This window comes from Microplitis demolitor, chromosome 5 (genome assembly GCF_026212275.2).
Source record: "Microplitis demolitor isolate Queensland-Clemson2020A chromosome 5, iyMicDemo2.1a, whole genome shotgun sequence".
NCBI lineage: Eukaryota > Metazoa > Arthropoda > Insecta > Hymenoptera > Braconidae > Microplitis > Microplitis demolitor.
Genome location: NC_068549.1, coordinates 1,787,039 through 1,807,862, shown reverse-complemented (window position 1 = coordinate 1,807,862; position 20,824 = coordinate 1,787,039). Strand labels below are relative to the sequence as shown.

The 20,824-nt window shown below is 36.3% G+C and overlaps 2 protein-coding genes across 5 annotated transcripts; one reads left to right on the top strand and one right to left on the bottom strand.

Moving 5' to 3' along the window:
- The first annotated feature begins 131 nt into the window (after positions 1–131).
- LOC103569324 (DNA-directed RNA polymerases I, II, and III subunit RPABC4) lies at positions 132–1,161 on the top strand. The gene is made up of 3 exons (XM_008546571.3): positions 132–333; positions 853–945; positions 1,041–1,161. Exons 1-3 carry the CDS (start codon positions 273–275, stop codon positions 1,061–1,063), a joined length of 177 nt encoding a protein of 58 aa, XP_008544793.1. The 5' UTR covers positions 132–272; the 3' UTR covers positions 1,064–1,161.
- Positions 1,162–1,223: 62 nt separating this feature from the next.
- On the bottom strand, positions 1,224–19,931 carry LOC106693062 (uncharacterized). Of its 4 annotated transcripts, XM_053738929.1 has the most exons (7): positions 19,158–19,931; positions 18,484–18,884; positions 16,604–17,550; positions 10,045–10,628; positions 5,113–9,965; positions 4,593–5,028; positions 1,224–4,322 (listed from the first exon to the last, which is right to left on the bottom strand). In XM_053738929.1, the coding sequence occupies exons 4-7, from the start codon at positions 10,609–10,611 to the stop codon at positions 3,798–3,800; spliced, it is 6,381 nt and encodes a 2,126-aa protein (XP_053594904.1). In that variant the 5' UTR covers positions 10,612–10,628; positions 16,604–17,550; positions 18,484–18,884; positions 19,158–19,931; the 3' UTR covers positions 1,224–3,797. The 4 variants fall into 4 exon arrangements, with proteins under 4 accessions (XP_053594904.1, XP_053594903.1, XP_053594905.1 ...); XM_053738928.1 differs by having other exon boundaries at positions 18,484–19,931; XM_053738930.1 differs by lacking the exons at positions 18,484–18,884; positions 19,158–19,931 and having other exon boundaries at positions 16,604–17,322; positions 17,413–18,428.
- Between the last annotated feature and the right edge of the window lie 893 nt (positions 19,932–20,824).

Sequence of the window (20,824 nt, the reverse complement as noted above, 5' to 3'; positions counted from 1 at the left end):
GGATGCTGAGAAATTTAGAGAACCAATGAAAGAGGAAATGAAATACCGCCAGCGGCAGTTGCTAAGGCGACACGACAAACCAACTGCGCAGATCTTTTTACTGCGCATTGTTACCGCGCATTTTTGAATTTCACTCTCTGAGGTGCTGCCTCTGATGGCAATTATTTTAAATACAACAAACGTTTGCTAAGAGCGTGTTCTTTGTTTTTAATATTTGTTAATTGATAATTAACTTGTTTTTTGTAATTAAATTAATTTATTTATTATTTAAAATGGACGCGTCAAGTAAATCTGATTCGACACCCAAACAGGCTATGATTTATGTTTGTGGAGGTAATTATTTCATGTATTTTCATTTTCATAACCTAAATATTTACAACTGCTTATTTTAAAATTTTAATTATTGTTTATTTTTAATATAAAATTTGAAAATTCAAAGTGGAGGTGAATTTTGAGAGAAAGTTTTTAAGTTTAGCAACAATTTTTTCTTATTTTAAAAAATATTCAAATTTATTACTGACGTCAAAATTAATTGCTGGAATTATGACGTCAGAATAATTTATATTTTATAAAAAAGTTATTTAAAATATAAATTTTTAAAAATCTTCAGTATCAATTTTGTAAAATTATAAAATTCTCGTGTCTGCTGTCTGCTATCATGAAATTTTTCAAAACAAAGTTGAAAAAAAAATGAATATATAATAATTACATATAACAAATTTGTATTTTTGAACTTTGAAAAATTCTACTCAGTCCTAGTTTTTAAATTTAAGATTTTTGAATTTTTAAAAAAACTTTTTGTTAAATTTGTCTGAATTGAATAAGTTGTTAATTTTATTTATAAATTTTCAGAATGTCATCACGACAATGAAATTCGTCCAAAAGATTCAATCAGATGCCGAGAATGCGGATACAGGATCATGTATAAAAAACGAACAAAGCGTCGTATCCTTTTCTATAATTAATTAATCGATTAATGACTTAAATTTAGTTAACAAATGAAAAACAAATAACTATTTATCCTTAACAAATATATTTAGTTGTCGTATTCGATGCCCGTTGAGTTCCAGTGCAGTTTTGCGGCCAACAACCTGTGTATTATAATTATATTTATTAAAGTAATTTTTAATGATTTAAATAAATGATATTTCGTTAAGCAATTTGTTTATTTACAATAAATAAATTACATTCATTTTAGTAATCAGTTTTTTTACAACTAGATAGATTTTTCACTTAGCAGCTTCAATTTATTCAAATATTTAATACAATTACTCTCAACAATTTATAGTCCGAGTATATGTTTAAAAAATTTAATTACGGTCCCGGTGTCTGATATAAATTGGCAAAAGCCAGCTTGTTTTTCTTTTAAATAAACAAAGTATGAATGGAAGACCCTAGACATCGATATTGATATTCAAATATTTTTAAATTTATCATTAAAGTATTTAATAATTTATCTGATCCAAATCAGAGTCCTTTTTTTTTATTCAATACCCAATAATTTAAGTCGACCATATATTTATATAAAATTAAATTTTGCAACCCTGTTACTAATTTTTTTTCCATTAATTAATAATAAATAAAATTTATAGAATTGAGCTGCTGAGTTATTTATTTGAATATTAAATCATTGATAAATTTTGTAAGTTATACAAAATTAAATAATTCATAAAAATAGCAGCAATACCGAGGCTACTAAATATATATAAAGATAGATATTACAATAGTATATTTATATATATATTTAAAATTAGCCAGGAAACGATCGAGGATTAAAAGTTGATACATGATTGTTATGTACAAGTTTATCTAATACTGACTTTGGAAGCAGCCAACCTCAACGTCTACACCTCGCACCCAACACACCCTTAATTACTCGCATGGGTCAGACCGCATGCAAGCAGCCTGTAATTTCCTCGAGTAATTAAGTCCCAAAAAATAAAATTCAAACTCCAAATAATAAAAACTATAATAATTAAATTTTTGATATGTTTTATTTTTATTTTATCAAAAAATAAAGACGTTGACCCGGCATTGGACGCTTGTATACATATATATTTTTTTTAAATCATTTACTTCATTTACGCCTCGACTTTCATTATCATTTTAATTAATAAGTTGCACGACGGGCATTACATACATAAAATACTACATTTTATAATCAATAATAATAATGATAATAATAATAATATAACTAATTTGTTTTTTTTTTATAAGATAAAGATCTAAACTACGTCATTCATACATTTGGCAACAATTATCCCCCTCAATGATCCCTCGTTGTATATAATTGTGCGGTTAAATTTATTTAAATTCTACTTTATATATATTTATATGTATATATATATATTTATATCTCACTCTCAAGCACATTTAGTAGGTACGAGTTTAATGATTATCGAAGTAATGTGATTATGCGTTAGGAAAGACATTGTGTGTAATTATTTTGAGCACAATGATAATTATCGTTACATATTTGTTTTTTTTATCTTGTAGCTCATAATAAATAATATCGATCGTATTAATTGGACTTTCAATAAACACTTTAGTTTTAAATGATAATAATTATTGTAATCACCTGATTACTTGATTAGATATTTACAGCGCGCTTATAATTACGACTATTTTTATTTCAATCAAACATTGTTTTAAATTTGTCAGTTGTAATTAGTCTACTATACAAATTTACAAATGTTCACTAGGCCCATCTAGATCTCAATAATATAAGATCTTTATTACTGATGGCTGCATGTTGATGTCAATTATTGATCATTTATAATTTGTCATTATAATTGTAGTCATACTCCTGAGTTATATAAATTAATTAAAAGTTAATTAATAATAATAATTATAGTAATATTTTAGTATACATATATACAAATATATATATATTTATATAAACTTGTTCATTTATGTTAATGCAATACTTGAAATTACAATAATTCATTTTTTTTTCTTAATTTTATAAAACTCTAGATCACATGTTAGCTCATTGCATTAATTAAAAATACAGCGGGTTAATATTTTTTAAATAATTATGTCCTGTGATAGAGTTTGTAATATTTATGAGTGGCTTTATGTGGAAATTCGAGTGGTAAATTAATAGACATGTTTTTAGAAAATAATTCAGATTTTGAATTTTTAAATTTCAACTTTTGATTGAAATTTTTTTTTTAAATATGTCATGAATTAGTGAAAGAAAATTTTCATATTAATTTCAATGTAGTTTGAATTTTTGAATTTAAATTCAAATCCAAATATTTTGTTACAATTTTGAATTTTTAATTCAATTTGATAAATTATTACCAATTTTTAAAAGTTACAATTTTGTAAATAAATAAAATTCTTACAAACTTCGAAAATTTTTCAAAAATTCAAATTATCAGAATTTTGAATCGTATATGAAAATTTTGACCAGCTTTCAAATATTTAATTTTTTTCAAATAATCAAAAATAATTATCTCGTAAACTTGAGTCCGATTTATATTTTCTTTAACATGATGTAAAAAAAATATAATTTTTCAAAATAAATTTTGAGTTATTTGTAAATTTCCTAATTCAAAACTTTACAAAAAAATTCAAATTATCCGGAAATTCGAATCGAATACTTCGGTTTGATTCGTTTCAAAAAATTTGAATTTCCACATCTCTATTAATTACAAATTAAATTAAAAAAATAAGCGATTAATCATCGTGTGGTTTATCGACCGGCGAAGATATTTGCTGTCATAAATATCAGCAATGAAAATTTAAAAAATAAAGATTTTATATGGCCGCTTGTGAGCGTACATTTGGCACTATGTGTCGTCATTTTTATCATGTACATTACTCGTATCCTCGTTACTTATTTTAATATGAGTGTTTTCTTTACCGGAATCGTGATTTCTATTGTCAACATTGTGCTCGACAAAACAGTGGACCTGTAATTCACCACCGGTCCTGTATGACGCAGCGCACATTTGGCACTTGTACGGCAAAGAAGAAGACGACGAAGAGGAAGAAGATAAGTTATTATCGTCAAATCGTGAATTTGGCACGTGAGATTCGACGGCTGATTTATTGTTATGCTCATTAACAACTAAATTAGGCAAGTGATGATATGCTCGCGACACCGATGATATATCAACAGTCGGTGAAGTTGTGAATGATGACGGAGATGAGGTCGTTGCGGCTGTCGTTGCCGGTAATGGATGAATGGGTTCGCCTTCATCAGAAGAAGTTTCCCCACCACTCGTCGTTGCTTGATGGTACGCTGGTATCATTTCCGTATCCCACTGACCTATTTTACTGGGATCCTGATCGTACAATTTTTTAGCCAGCATCTAAAATAATTAATCAATTGACAATTAATTACTGATTAATTAAAATATCATCCTGATAGCCGACGTCTAATAGTTTTTGAATTTTTTTTTTTTCAGGCTAATGATAAAAAAAAAAATATTTGAAAAAATTGCACCTGTAGTTTCTTTAATTCTCTACATGTGCATTTTTTTTTTTTTTTTTTTTTTTGTAATTCATTTGGCAAAAATAAAATTCAAAAATTTTTATCTGTTGACTTCAGGATAATTAAAATCAGTGAATGATAAATTTACCTGAAGACTAGCGAGACTGTTGTCACAATCAGTGGTGTCAATATCATTTAAATTAACTCCTGATCTTTCCATTTCGGCGTAAGTACCAAATGGTAATTTCCCAATGCACTCAAGTTTCATTATGTGCATTTTACTTCTCAAATGTTTGGCAAGATGTCCGTGAATACGGAAGGCTATTTTACAGTCTGTGCACTTGAATGGCCGCGGATTGGTAGTCGTTGCCGCGCCAAATGTCGAGGTCATGCTGACCTTGTTGTGATGCGAAACCGATCGTTCGTGTTTCGTCAAGTGGCCCTTTGTGCGAAACGACACCGCGCAACTTTCGCATCTGAACGGCCGCTCGAAGTAGTGGATGTTGATGTGGAGTTTTAATTGGCTCGGCTTATTGAAGACTTTGTTACAAATCCCACAGGTGCTGCGGCCGTCTTCCCCTATACTGTGATACCAAATACAAAACATTAATTAATAATTAACATCTTAATTATTTAAAATAATTTACTGATAAAAAAGTGATTTTTACCTCACGTAGTTCGGCGCAATACTGGACGGTGGCAGAAATTCAGCCATGGGTTTGCCGTTTCCGCGTGATGGAGACGGAGACCTGAATCCTGGACCCCCGACGACCATTTTCCTGGCGACGTTGTGCTGCTGCTGCTTGATACTATCGACAACATTGACAGCACACCCGCCAACTGCCTGTTTATTCAAGCTGTCAATATTTATTTTGACATCAACAGCAACTCTATCAGAATTATTTCGCGCGTCAGCAACCGCGTGGCCCTGTCTCGCTAAATTGACATCGGGAATCAGGATCTTGGATGGTTCCATCGCTACTCTGTACTCAATACCCGGCTTGCTGTCAATTTGCTCTCGCTCCTGGCTGATAATCGGCTTCAACTCAGAGCAGGGGACCTTAAACTCTGGTAAAGTAGCAGCACTCGGAGGTCTCTCGTACCTCGATGGTGTTGTCGGTTCTCTGTTAGGTGACGGGGTAAAGTCTTGTCTCTCATGACTAGCAACACCATTTTCTCTGGTCTCACTGCTATTTTTAATTTGCTCGTGAGCAATTAGCTCGCGGGTGTTCATCTCCGGCGGGTAATTTAGTCTAGTTGGTATCAAAGGAGAATAGTCTTGATTAGCTCGCGCGGACAGCCTCAAAATGTCCTGCTGCTGATTATCCCTCGTGTTAGTAAGAGGATAGTGAAGTGAATCGATATCAAAAGGCCTTCGCTCGCTGGTTTTTACTTCAACCTTAACTGGGTCTTCTTTCTTGGTCCCAACAATCAATTGCTGCTGAAGATGATGATGCATTCTACTAGGATCAGTATAAGTTACCGTAGGCGTTGAGTTGGAGAACAAGTTGCTGTTACGTGAGTTGCTGATGAAGCAGTTTTCCAATTTATTTGAAAAAACAATTTGTTTTTTGTTGTTTTCATGCTTGGAAGCTCCTCCGACCCGGTACTGTTGCTTAATCTTACTGTCCATGACGTGTCTTTCAGTCAAGTAGGCTTGAAGCATGTGACCCTCTGCGTCGGGTTTCCATTCTCTGCCTTGCGGGGGAAGCCTTTCCATAGTCTGGACAATGGTTTGCATGAGAATTGGCTCAGACACCGGCGTGAGAATGTCCACCGACGATGATCTTTTTACAACGCAGCCATCAAACCCAGGTGTCACTTTCGTGGTACTCAGATCCATCGGCTGAGAAGCTCCGATATTACGCGTCGTTTGGTCCTCGATTCCCTCTCCATTTACCGGAGCGCTGTGTTCAGGTGGTACGTCATCGGAGGTGTCTTGTTGTTCGACTTTGGTAGATCGTATTACGCTGTCCCGGGAATTATCTTGCAGGGATCTGCTTGACGGAAAGTAGTATCGATTACAGGATTCACTTTGAATGACCGTCGCGGCCGAAGTGCTGGGAGTCGTCGCTGCTAAACTCGCGGTAGCAGTTGTCGTAGTGGTGGTCGAGGTTGTCGTTGACAGTAAAGTTGTCAGAGTGTAGGGATAAGTTGTAGGTCGACTGGCAGGTAGCAGACCCGGAGGCAGTTGGACTCTACTGGCACTGCCGGTATTATTTTTGCTGTTACTTTGACTTTGATTCAGCTGAGACAAACTCAGTAGACTTTGAGCAGCCTCATGTTCTTCGCTCCCAGACTCCTCACTTTCATCGGCGTCCGTCTCTTCCTCTTCGTCCGACGACTCTTCGGGATTTTCACCCCCACCCGCCACAAGTCTCGCGATAGCTTCCTTGTCAATGTTTTCATCGCAAACGGTCGTCGGCACTGGGTCAATACCAAGCTCCCGGCACTTTTTGTAGTGCGCTTTCGACTTCATGTGTTTTGTTAAATTACCCTTTGTTTTAAAACTAAACGCACAGTATTTACAGGTGTAAGGTCTGACGTCTGTGTGAGTTCTGATATGTTTTTTAAGCATCGACGGTTTCTTGCATCGTATTCCGCATTCTTCGCACACATATCTGCCCCTCCCTCGCCCTCTTACATACGTGTAGTCCTCGTTGCTCTCGAATCCACCGTCAAATATTTTAATTCTCTTCGCCAACTTCTGGCTATTGCCGTCGGTCTCCTGACCACCCGAGCTGTCAGAGTTCAGCCGAGCCGCGGGTCGCTGGGAGGAGTGAGTGAGAATCGCCTCGTGATTTTTACCCGCGGTGGTATAATTTGACGGGCGGTTCCGCGAGTCGTAGTGGTCGAGCTCCAGGTCTTGAGGAGGTTGGTTGAATATTTTCCAGTTCGAATACATTGAGAGAGTCTGACGCTGAAGAACGTACATCGGCTGAGGTCGATTTACTGTACAGTAATACGCCCGGGTCGAGCACTTGAGACCAAGATATGTATAGGCGTGTCCGTTTAGATACAGCTGACCATAAGATTTCCTGGGTCGTGGAGTTTCTGGACTTATTAGCGGAAGTGTATTGAGAGTCGGGGTTATCCCGTGATGTCTCTTTGGTGTAAATGTCCCGGGTTTCAGCGGCAAAGATGAGGGCCGGAGAAATTTAGTCGACGTCTCTTGCGTCAATTCCGAAGATGATGATGACTTACTATTGTCTAGACTAACTGTCAGCTCTGGCGAAGACTTGCGTTGCTCTTGTTGGATACTCGCGGTGTCCAGGTCCATTATTATCACCGGCGGTACACTTTCAGCGCGTGGACGAGATCCATTTAAAAATAAATTACCAGAGGTAGCAGCAACAGTAGCAGTTACTGTTTCCGGTGACATCTTACTCCTTCCATTCTCCAGCGAGTCATATTTTAGTGACGGACTGACTCTGTCATTTGTCATCATCATCAAATTGTCTGCGTCACCCCAACTCGCGGGCCGCTTACGGCTCTCACTCAGCTTCGGCGAAGTTCTTTCAAAGGTGCCATTGCTGTAACTATTAATATTGTCAGTTTTAAAGTTCTTGTTGTCATAACAACAATTATCTTTACGGGAACTTGGCTCGAGTTTGTACTTTGAATTTTTTAGGATATGGCGATCGGTATCCGAATCAGGGTTATTATTATTAAGATTTGAAGAAGAAGACATCCTGCGATACTTATCATCAAATTTGACAGACTGATTTATTACTTTAGGTGACAACACGGATCCATTATTCGGGTGCTTGAAACTTCCGAGGACTTTTGTGTCTTTTGCCAGGTCAAGTGGTCCGAAAAAAGGCTTCATCTGGTCATGCTCAGTTGGTGTCATTGGTCCAGGAATACCAGGTACATAAGGCGGGACACCTTTTACAGGACTCGCCAGGTCCAGTGGCTGGGATCCAGGTATAATTTCAAGTCCAGGAATACCCGGTACTATTTTGTAGCCGGTAGAGTCGGTCGGTGATGGCTGGACCACCGACTGTGATATGTCAGCCGACGTACCCATTAGCGTATGAGGACCCGGCATTCCCGGTACATACGGAATTATTTTACCACCGTGTAAAATGCTCGTTATACCAGACTGTGGAAGAGTAAGCGGATTGTAGGCAGTTATCGTCAGCGGATTTAATCGTGGCTCTAAATAATTACCGTAGCACGTCATTGTCGGTGCAATATTTGGGGTTGATATGTTTGGTATGATTGGTGCCAGCATTTTAGGAGCATTTGCCGCCATCGATATGGAATTCGACAATGAACAATTGGTGGTGGTGCTGCTGCTTACTGAATTACCACCACTAGAGCAGCTTCCACCCGGTGGTTTATGGACCATCGTACCACCCGAGTGTAAACTAGACCGCACGACTATTGAAGAGGTTTCAGATGAAGATCCGCTGGTTGAGTTACTGCCATTGTGATTACTCATAGAGTCATCAGTTGTTGGTGAATTTGTTTGTCTGGGTTCGATCCTCATTGTCTTTGTTTCCCCAGTATTGTCTAGTATTCTTACTTGTCCGCCGAACATCTGCAGTGAATTAGGTCGCGGGTACTTTGATAACTCTTCGAGTGATCTTAGACTCGTTGGAGGCACACTCAGGTCAGTGAGTCTGTGCTTTTTTATTGCCGGAGCGTAAGCGTCGACGAGCCGTGTGTTGCCCAATAGAGGACCTGGTGAAGGAAGTGGTTTTACGCTGTTGTAATACTCCGCTGACTTACTCCCGCTATCCAGTTCGTCTCGCTTCTCTAAATCTAATTGGAACTCCCGCTTCGGACTCGGCGAGGGCGAGGCTGAGGACGACGACGACAGCGATGATGACGACGAAGACCCTTTACAATAGTAACGTCTGTGTGCTTCGAGGTTGTCGGCACTCGTGTAAGATATTTTGCAGGTCGTGCACACAAAGTCATCATTAGCGCTGGCGCGATTTTTTAACAGCAAATCTTTGATAATCGATCCCTGATTTATTGGTTGATTTCCTGGCTTGACACCTTTGTCTTGGACGAAGCTCTCGCTGTAGCAGCGTTTGCGAGACAGTGACAAAGTCTCTTCAGTTGAGGAAGACAAATTGAGCGGCTGCTCGGCGGATTTTGCCTGCGGCTGTTGTCGCTGCATTAATTTATGGAGCCGCGGGTCTACTGCTTCGACAATCGCCTGGTTGTCGGTAATTATCTTGTCAATATGCTCTTGTAATTGTTCAGGGTTGGGTTTTATTATTGACGTAGTCACTGGAGACGGAGTAGTTCCATTGGGCAACAAGGAGCTAGAGGAAGTTGAGGTCGCAGTAGCGGGAACCGATGAAACAGATAAACTTCCTGTCTCGTTATTTACAGACTCGAGAGCCGTATGAAACTTTGGCTTGTATATCTTGCCAGTTTTAACGGTTTTCGTGTTAGGTTCGAGTTGATTGGAAGATGATACCACTGATGAAGGCAAAGGCGGTGGTGTTCCCGTTCCATTGCTTGCACTGTCCGACAAACTTATGTCCGAATCTTCTGATACCTTTGAATAGATACAAAGTAATTACAAATATAAATAAATGGTTGTATATATATGTATAAATATATAAATGATGACTTACCTTTCCAGCTTGATCGGCAGTACCCTCGGCCTTAGCGCTGTGAGCTCTTGACCTCCGGTGTTTATATAAATTGGACTTTGTCTTAAAAGCAAACCCGCAAAGTAAACAGGGATATGGCCGCTCATTGGTGTGGGCTCTTATGTGCTTTTGCAGGACACTTGGTTTCGAACAAGAAAGTTTGCAGTAAGGACAGACGTATCCCGTTTTTTTAGTCTCGACGGGCTCGCCGCCGCTCTCGGAAGACTCCTTGGCCTTGGAAGACTCTTTGTTGCTACTACTATTATTATTATTATTAATGTTTTTGGTGACGTCATTGGATGGACCTCGTCGGGTGACCTCTGAGGACTCAGTCTGATGCACGATAGTTTTTGCTGATTCTTTCTTGATTTCCAGCGGTGACGACACCTCGACAGTCGCCATCTTTTTAAACTTTTTATGCAAGTACTTTGGCTCTCCATCGTTGTTGTTGTTGTTATTGTTGCTATGATTATTATTATTGTTATTTGTACTTGGGTTTTTGTTATTGTTATTACAACTAGTGTTGTTTGCTAACTGGGGGTCTGTCATTGCCACTGCTTGAGTCTCTGTAACAGAAATAAAAAATTATTTGTAAAATCGTGAAAAAAAGAGCGGAATTTATTTTCAAATAAAATTTATGGCGAAACTATGGACTTTATAAAAAAAAGTTTTAAACAAAAGTTGTAGCAAATTTAATTTGCTACAAAAAACATCTCATTGCTTTTTGATGTAACTCTGATAGTTTCAAAGTTACAGAGAAAATAAATAAGAAATTAATTTTAAAATCATATGTACCAATTCATTTTTTTTACTTTAAATTGTAATTACGTCAAAATAATTGCGTCTACGTAAAAATGTAATGAGACATTTTTTTTAGAGAATTTTTAAAGCTACAAAATTGTTCATATACATTTTTTTCATATCTGTACTAGTTCGCGCACAATTTTAATTTTTTTACGGAAACTGCTAAATGCAAATTTAAAAAGTCGGAAAAAAAAAAATGAAATCGATTCTGGGCGAAGTGAAGTGAATATTATTAGTAATTTATATGAGATAAATTATCATTATAAAATATAGATATTAATCATGATAAAAGCGCTTTCTAATTATTAAAATAATTTAATAGAAAAAAAAAAAATCGATAAAAAATAAATAAATCAATAAGTTAAAAAAAAATAACTCGACGTAAAATCACGACAATTAAATTATTCTTTCATTAATATAATGGATTCAGGGTGAGTGATTGCGAAACCGGAAGCGTCAGGGTTCATAAGTTCAAATCGTTGTCACTGTGATATATATACATACGTTGTTATAGTATTAATTGTAATCGTTTGTCTTTAAATACGAATCATTTAAAACTTATATTCTTCACTTATCCTCATTCTCCCTCGAGAGAATATTAAATCCGTATTAATTATCATCAATAATTAACGAACCGTTAAACTCTAAAATACCTTCTCTATATGAAACGATATAATAACTTTACTGTAAATATATTATACACTACTACACCATCCATTCTCTACTATTGCTCATATATGTACATATATTCATATATGTTAGTACTTTTCACTGTCAATTATTTAAATCCATATTTAAAAACTTGATAGTCGTCAGCCGACATCTAATAATTTTTAGATTTTTTTTAAAACCATCAGTTATAAAAAAAAAAATATTTTAAAAAATTACACCTGTAGTTTTTTTAATTTTCTACACGTGCATTTTTTCTTTTTTTTTAAATTTCATTATTTTAATCAATTAATTAATTTATTTAAAATTTATAAATTGACTCATATCTGCTCCATTGCCACTCATCATTTAAAAATAAAATGTTTTTGTTACTATAATTTATCATCTCTCTCAACTCTATTATCAGAATTAAAAAAAAAAAAAAAAAAAAAAAAAAAAACAATATTATTATATTACTAAATAAATCTTTTGACCTGGTACGATTGACGCACTCTTAGTTGATGCCAATCGCTTGATAATTCATATCTATGTACTTTTCCATCTGATATTAATATGTTAATTAACATATAGCATAAAACATATAACACATCATTGCCAATAATTACTTGAAGTAAAATAAAATAAATAAAATAGTAATTAAACACGGTGTAAAATAATTCAAATAGAAGGTGACTACTCTGTCAATAAGCCGATTAACAACGAATACATTAACATTGAGTATGCATACTAATTCATAACATCATCGCACGCCTGTACACGTGTCAATTCGTGTAGTAAAAGTCACTCTAAAAAAAAACAAAAAAAAATTATTTATATATAAAATAACTATATAAATATATTTGATGTAATGATACATACTGCATGATAACAAAGACTATTAAATTGTATCTCCATAAAAATAAAGAATAAATATAAATAAAAATCATCATTGATTACAATTTATCTGTTTTTTTTTTTTTTTTTTTTTTTACATTCATTCCACGGTATTAAACAATTTATTTTAAAATGAATCAGCGACTTGATAATACGTCGATTGAAAATATATACTATATATATTTGTATATATATATATATATATTCGCATAAAATGATAAGATTTAATAACCAAGTTTACCTTTTATTACTTTCTGTCTTTATTTTTTTATTATTTATTATTACACTGGAAGAAAAATTAATTTTAAAAAATATTTTATTTTATAAAAAAAAAAATTTTTAATATTTAATGAAAAATTATTTTTTTAATCGAAGAAATCCGAGCTCAGTTCGTAAAATCCTGAATTTTTATTTCGGAGTACTGCAAATAAATTTCGATTTTCTATCAAATAAGATATGAAATATATAATATGATAATTTATATTTATTTACTACTTAAAAAAATATTTTTTTTAAAAATTTAATTTTTTTTCAGTGCATTACTATTATTTTTTGTTGTTGTTTATATTTTTCTAATACTGCGTCACCGATGATAAAATAACACAACAGTTATATTTAAATTATCCACTCAATATTAATTCTGTCTGTTCTATATTTTAAAAATAAACAATACTGTGGTAAAAAAAAAAAAAAAATAAAATTTCAAAATAATTCAAGCTCATGACTTTTAAATAAAATCCAAGCGTTTTATCAGATAATAAGAATTATTTACCGCGTATTTATATTTAAATTTGAATTTAATGTCAATGAAAAAATATTTTTAGTAAAAGTCATCTGTTTAATAATAAATATATTTATTATTGCCTATAAATATAATAATAAAAATAAATAAAACTAGCAGGGAGAATCCCGAGGCGATGGCGATACGAGTAGTGCAGTAGCAAGTTGCTGGAAAGTGAGTCACACATGAAGACTCAGCTACCATTTAATTCTACACACAAGAACCGTCACTGGGGATTCCCCCACTCGGTTATCTCGCTCCTATCCTCTCGTACTCTACTCTGTAGCTCAGCTACCAGACTACATACAGCTTTGCTTTCCTCATATATTATTCATTATACATATATATACTCCCACATCATCGTATCGTCAACACAACGAGCTGTTTGCTAACATAAACATTACCGTATGTTAAATTACTCAAAGTACTTTCTGTACGTCAGCTACTCGACCCGCGATAACGCGAGTTCCTGAGTTCGGCTCCGGTGGGAGACAAAGTCGATCATTAGATACCGATATTAGTTACATATACTACATACATGTGTCTAGTTCTGGTAATTTTACTTTGCAACAATCGGATGCTAAAATGTATGAGCGGAGCGCGAGGCTAATGACCAGGTCACGCACCTCATCTGCGAAATCCTACGGCGTTCACGGAAATTTTTAAAAATTTTAAAATTTATCATGTTATTGTTTTTCTCTGCGTATCAATTAGACTTTATATTTATTTATATTAATTCATGATATATATTTTTAGTTGTACGTAATGCTCATTTTTAAAGTTCAATACAGAATTTTGATATGACTTATTTTTGTTATTGTGTAGATAAGATGTATACATATATATTTATATAAAATATGATGATTTCTCTTTCATGACACGAGAAAATCTTTTCACAAATTCCACGTGTTTTAAATGAAAGAATTAGGTCAGAGTATGGAGGTGAAAGTAGGCAAATTTCAGAGGGACGTACACACAATTTAATATATATATATATATACATATATATTTATATATATTTTTTTATATATAAAGAAGTAACGGTGTCGAAATTCCCGAATACGCGTACACATACATTGTATATTTTTTTTTCGAGAAAGCAACGATAAATTTTTTCGGTTAATTTGTGGGTCATAGAGGGAGAAGGGTGAATTTGAAATATTTATGTATATTGTATACTGGTTATACATATTATTGTTATGGTAATCGACCAAAGTTTATGGTAAAAATTTGTTTTTTATTATTATTATTATTATTATTATTATTATTATTATTATTATTATTATATATAGATATCGTGGATGTCGCGGTGATCCTGCCGGTGGGTTATTCACTTACGCTTAGAATTGCGCTCAGTGAATGGGTGACAGATGGATACGCTTGAACAATGTCGCCGATTTAAAATTTATATGTGAGAGCAGTGGATAGGATGAGATTATGATTCAGGTCAGTCAAAGGTGACATTTGAATCGCGTGAATGCGCTGTCAGTTTCAGCCGGGGAATAAATAAGTGATTGTTATTACTTTTCATAGAATGGAAAAATTTTTACTATTTTATCTGCGGTTCATTTTTTCATTGCATTTCCACTCATATTTATATATATATATATTTTATTGAAATATCTTATCGCGGTTTTGGAATCATCTATATGAGGGAATTCCGTGAGTTAATGTTATTATTTTTTCTATCATCTAAAAATAAAACACGGACATCTATCTGGGCATGACAGACAACTAATTTAATCTGTTGGCGTAAAAATAAATCAGTGGAATCTGTACCAGAGGAAACTCGTAGCCGTTGATTCGCTCGGTCGAAGGTACACTTTGGCTCAGTCTAACAATAAAGACGATAAAAAAAAAAAAAAAAAAAAAAAAAAAAAGAAAAATAAGTCGAGAGAACAGAGCTTAAAAGAGACACCAACGTATTTTACTCTCTCTTATTTTTATTTATTTATCGTGGGTAAGAAACGTAAAGTTAACTCGAGAATATCCGTGGACCCTGGATAGGATACAAGAGAAGGAGTAGAGAAGTAGAGGAGAATGAAAGAGTAAACTAAGTGGAGTAGTCCAGAGGCACGGGTAAGAGGGAACGGGAGAGATACAAAAAAGAGTGGGCAGAGGACTTCTCGAGTAGGAGTGTGGGGTGTGTTGAGGTCGACGTCACAGCATCGCCAGGTCTACGAGTGAGTTTTTTTGTGTAAGTTCAGCTCCAGCTCAACACCACAATACTTTTATTTAAGAGTATTGCACTACAGAGCAATACCGGTACCCATACTTCGCAGCAGGGACATCAGAGTCATACATTCTGACACACACACACACACACACACACACACACACACACACACATCGCTGATGATGATGACGATAAAGTAAAGAGGAAAGGAAGCAACGGCAACGGCAGTTTGTCCCAATCCAACCAACAGGGATAAGAAGAGTAGCCGCGGGGGCTCATGGTTCACCTGTCGTCATGGCAACACCGCTTTGCCGCTCACTTGTTACTCCATCTGCGCAACCAGGGCTCTCTCGTATTATATTATATATCGCATCCCATGATCCCATCGCAACGAATCGGGCAACTCTCGTCCCTCGTATAGTATTATATCCACCGTGTCGGGGAGATCCGTCTAGTCCTCATGTCATCCTACGTCGTACGTCCTAGTTCTACACTCTCTACTCATAGTATACTTTCTATGCCACGGCCCGGCAAGCATGCTGTCCTATTCCACCCATCGACGCTCACACAGTCCAGGTTCATACCAGCCTCAACAGCATCCGTCCGATTAAGCATTCGACCTGCAGTCCATACCATCAAACATAATAGGATAAATCCCACACATACAGAATCAAACATACCTAGTGGTCAATCCGGGTATCCTGAACAAACAGTTATGCACTCCATGTCGCCAGACTACTTTCAGTTGACGCACACAGCCGTATCACGTAATACCATCTAGCTCATTTCCCATTCCCTCTGTACTATACTATGTCGTAGTCGTATCGTATCGTATCGGTTTGTGTACTAGTCAATTGCAATACTCCATACTGTACTTCCATAACAACCACGTCCCGTCCACTCTAATCCTATCGCATCCACGACACTACCAACAATAATAATAATAATAATAATAATTAAGTAAAGGGGATTCCCCCATTCTCCAATCCTCGGCTGGTACGCCAGTACGCCAGCGTATCAATTTCTTACTCACGCCTGCTTTGTTTACTCTTAAATATAAAAGTGTTTTGATAAATAACATCTTCAACTTATTTTTTAATATTAAATATTAAATAGTTGATTCATCAGCTGTAATAAAAATAAATGTGTACAGTATGAGACAGCTTACGTATTACTCTTGCATGCTACAGCGCTATAGGTTCAGTCGTCTGGGTGATTATTATATCAAGTCAACTTACCCAGTGCTATGTCAATCTGATTGCTATGCAAATCTCGTCCTCGCGTAGCCCAGTAGTCCACCACCAGCAGTCCGGTCGCCACAATTGCTCCCACTTATACCTACACGGTTTTTACAATCACAGACAACACTACTACCACTATCGCTGCAATAAAGTGGTAATGAAACTGACGGCGACGTTGACAAGGATGATGATGATGATGATGATGAGAGTGTGCACTGGCGAGTTGCCTCGATACCTTTTACAATCCACACACTTGACGCGCAGTTAGTCATTGCCTGTACACACTTAGTGTACACTGGCGGGTTAAATGGTCAGTTGGGGTCCAGACCTCAAATTTTACTCCAATTAGTATCGGATCCAGACTTTCTTGATAAATTATCAGGAATTTTTATTTAGACAGTAAAATATAAAAATAATTTTTTCCACGCGATATTTGATGCACGCGGCCAGCAGCAGCCGAGTAGACTTTAAATAAAAATAAGGTTTCATACAAACCGCACACTTTAGTACTACCACGCTCAACTAAACACTTTTCATGTGACTTGGAGTGTCTAGCCTTGACGTCACTGGCGCCTAATTGCTTTGCACACTTTTACTTAAACAGCCGTCGTCGTCGTGGTCGTTGTAGTAACAGTAACAAGTAACAACTCGAACCAAGGCTACTACAGGCCTACACTAAACTCCAAACTCTACACTTGTTACTTCCTTTTAATTGTCTGAAAATATATTTTACATTAAACATTTATTTTTCCAGGTATACTTGTCCTAGACACTAATTTTCACAAATCCTCTTGTTGGTTTGCTACCTGGATTTCCGGAAGAGTAATTGTTGTTAACTGTAGTTACACTTGAGTACTATGTCGGAAGAACTTAAATATTTTCCCGTCACATTTCCACGAACTAAGCGATTTGTCTTGGTAAATTCGCAGGATCTGCGGCTTCATCTGCTTAACAATTTAATTGGATATAAATTTATATATTTATATATATATACATATATTTATGTATGTTTGTATGTATGTATATGTATGTAGTTGTATATTTGTAAAGTAGTAATGTGTAAAAAGTGATATTAATAATAATAAAAGTATAAAGAGGTCTTTAGCGGGTGGGTATCCCGGAGATCGCTCGCACGTGACGTCAGCGGCAGAGAATCGCGCCACTCAACGATTGTTTACACTCATGCGTCATTTCTGCGAAGGCGCCCGAATTCCGTTAGCGGCAACCTTGAGAGTCATTACCACGCGTTAACTTATGCAAGTTATTTTATACAAAACACCCGATTTTAAAATTATTTTTTCAAATAATTGTCCCACTGCACAGATGTAGATGTAGACGTAGACGTTGACGAGTTTTTAAAAAAGTCAAGTGTTTTCACTCAGTTGATAACTTTTACGTAACGTACTCCAAAGTAAATCACTAGCACTTGCACTTGGACGTGGAAAACTAGTCTGTGAAAAAAAAAAATAGCTGACAGTAAATGAAAAAAATATTAGCGCATCGTGGCGCGTTGTATTGTTATGATTGCGTAATGGTCGTGCGCGACGACGAGCGAGATGTTGTTGCTGCTGCTGCTGGCAGCCAGACTGTATGCACGGGGTGTCTGTGGGTCGTGGGTGAGCGCGCAGTCGACTCTTTGCTTCCCCACCGCTCATTACTTCTTGCTATCCGTCTCGGTTCCTCTTCAGGAGTTGTCTCTCCTTCCCTCTGCCTCGACGGGTCTGGGTAAGCCGCTCTACGAGTAGAGCGAGACCGTAGCAGAGTAGTGTAGCTCTACAATGACTGGCTGTATGGATGTGTATGTGTATGTGAATGTGGGTTTCCGTCTGTCTGTTTGCTTGTATTGTGATGTATAGTATACCTATAGTAAGTTTTACCCAACTCAGAGGAGAGTTTCTCTGGTGGTAGTGGTGAGGACGGGTGTTGTACTTAGACATTCACATGTCGACTGGTTGGGTACCAATACACTGACGTAGTAGAGCATAGGAAGGAACGAGTAGCCGACTGTGAAAGCCCGAGAGCCTGATGATGTGCCGGGTGCCGCTGACGAGGATCAACGACGATGTTGCGCGCGAGCGATGCGCCGTCTGGCGTGACTGGCGACAGTCTGCCGCGTTCCGAGAACCACGAGGTGATTCCGTGTATCGAACGCAAACAGGCTCCGACTACTAACTCTCTTGTTGTCTGTCTCTGTCTTTCATGTTCATGCTCACTCTCATACTCATTTTCTGCACTGAGGCTGCGGCTAAGACTGACAGCATGTTGGTGTGATACGAGTCTGTAATGCGACATAACTACCATTACTTATATGATAAATGTACATGTATATATATGTATTATATTGTGTGATAGGATGCGAGGTTGAACCAGATAGAATAGGAGTATGTAGTTGTTGGGAATATGTAGGGTGAAAGAGGTGCTGAAGGTGAGGCAGAGACCAGGGACCAGGAGGCCGAGCGAGTAACGGCAAGGCGAGCAACCCAGACTGGTGAAAGAGTACAAGAATATATATGTACATGTATATATGTGTAAGTATAATAAGATGCCTTACTTGTATTTTTTGCATCACGTACAACCACAGCATGACCTGCTGGCTGTACTGGTTGACGTTGCGCTGATAGTGGGGATTGGAAGACCCGAGACAAAGATGGAGATAGAAGAGAAATAGAGATAAAAGATTAAACCAAGGGGATTAGTTGAGGTAGGAGTTGTCAACGAGTACTCCATTCGCTATTTTCCTTGTTTGCTTATTCTCCTTCTTCATATATATGTATATATACATACATAGATAATAGCTTTGTCCTCACTTCCTCTTGGCGTCTAGATTGTCCTGGTACTGCTTTGCAGTAAAAACGGGTATACAATGCATGTGTCTAGTTGAGGTGGGTATTGACGGTGATTCGGTAACTCACGGACTGCTATCTGGTGATATGCTCCAGGTAGATAACTTGTATTGTCTTATTATTCTTATTATTATGGTTAATTCTAGCCGGTCATGCCTCCACAGGCATGTGAAGTGAAGAACCCCGGAACTGATGTCCACATACTTGGTATTGTTGTTATTATTATTCTTGGAATAAGGGACCACCACCTTTTATGTTGTTGTTGTTGTTGTTGTTGTTGTTGAATTGAAACGGAGCAGAACTAGTATAGGGCTACGATGACTGGGGAGAGAAGCCAGTTTGGTTGCTGTCGTATGTGTACATATATTCATATATATATATAAATAACAAATGTTAGTGGCAGTAAAGGTGGTTATAGGAGTTGGGTCAACTGGATTTAATGCTCGGGCGAATGAATGAACAGGTTAAAATTTTCAAACCCCAAATTACACCTGGACTCCGATGGATTCTATAAGAAATATATGTAAGTATATATTATTTTAAAAAATCAAGTATTATGTATTGCATTTAATGGGTATATATATGTGATTTGAATTGTGACAATAAAATTAATAAAATATGTACACTGACCGCAGGATGGAATTCCACACGCGTTGGTGAGTCACGATTCACGATGATCGTCCGGTTAAAGCCATAAATATTACTTTAAATGGACTTGAGGGCAAACGCTCGCGGCCATTGAAAGTGATATATCTGCAGCAAGATATATATATATATATATATATATATATATATATATATATATATATATATACATATAATAGTACAAAAAAGTAGAGAACGACATCGTCAGTGGTGTTCGCCTCGTTTGAGTGTACACAATAGTGCAAACACGAAGCGTTTTAAGTTGCGGAATTGCTCGGTGCATATCTGCATCAGTGTTGCTTAGTTTGCGACACACACCATCGTGCCGAGTTGCATTGGCTCGAGTACACACATATATATGTGTGTGTGAATATATTTAACGAACCCAAGATGAACGGGAAGGAGAAAACGAGGGAGAGACAAGTAATCCTACTACAAGTACAAATTCATCGCGCTACTGGTAGAAATGAATGCCGTTGCGTCGGTGTGTACCGAGAGTAACCATTCACTTTTCCTGTCGCCCAACGTGACTATCACTGACACTAATACTGATTACTTCCACGACACAGCTACGTCTACATTATTTTCCGTAGTATATATATATATATATATGTATATAAGTTTACGGGAGACTTTCTCATCGGAGTAGGCAAAGCAAATAATAATCCGGCGTTCGAGGGAGTAGTCAATAAATAATCATTCCCAGTCCCAGTGACTGGGTATAGTTATT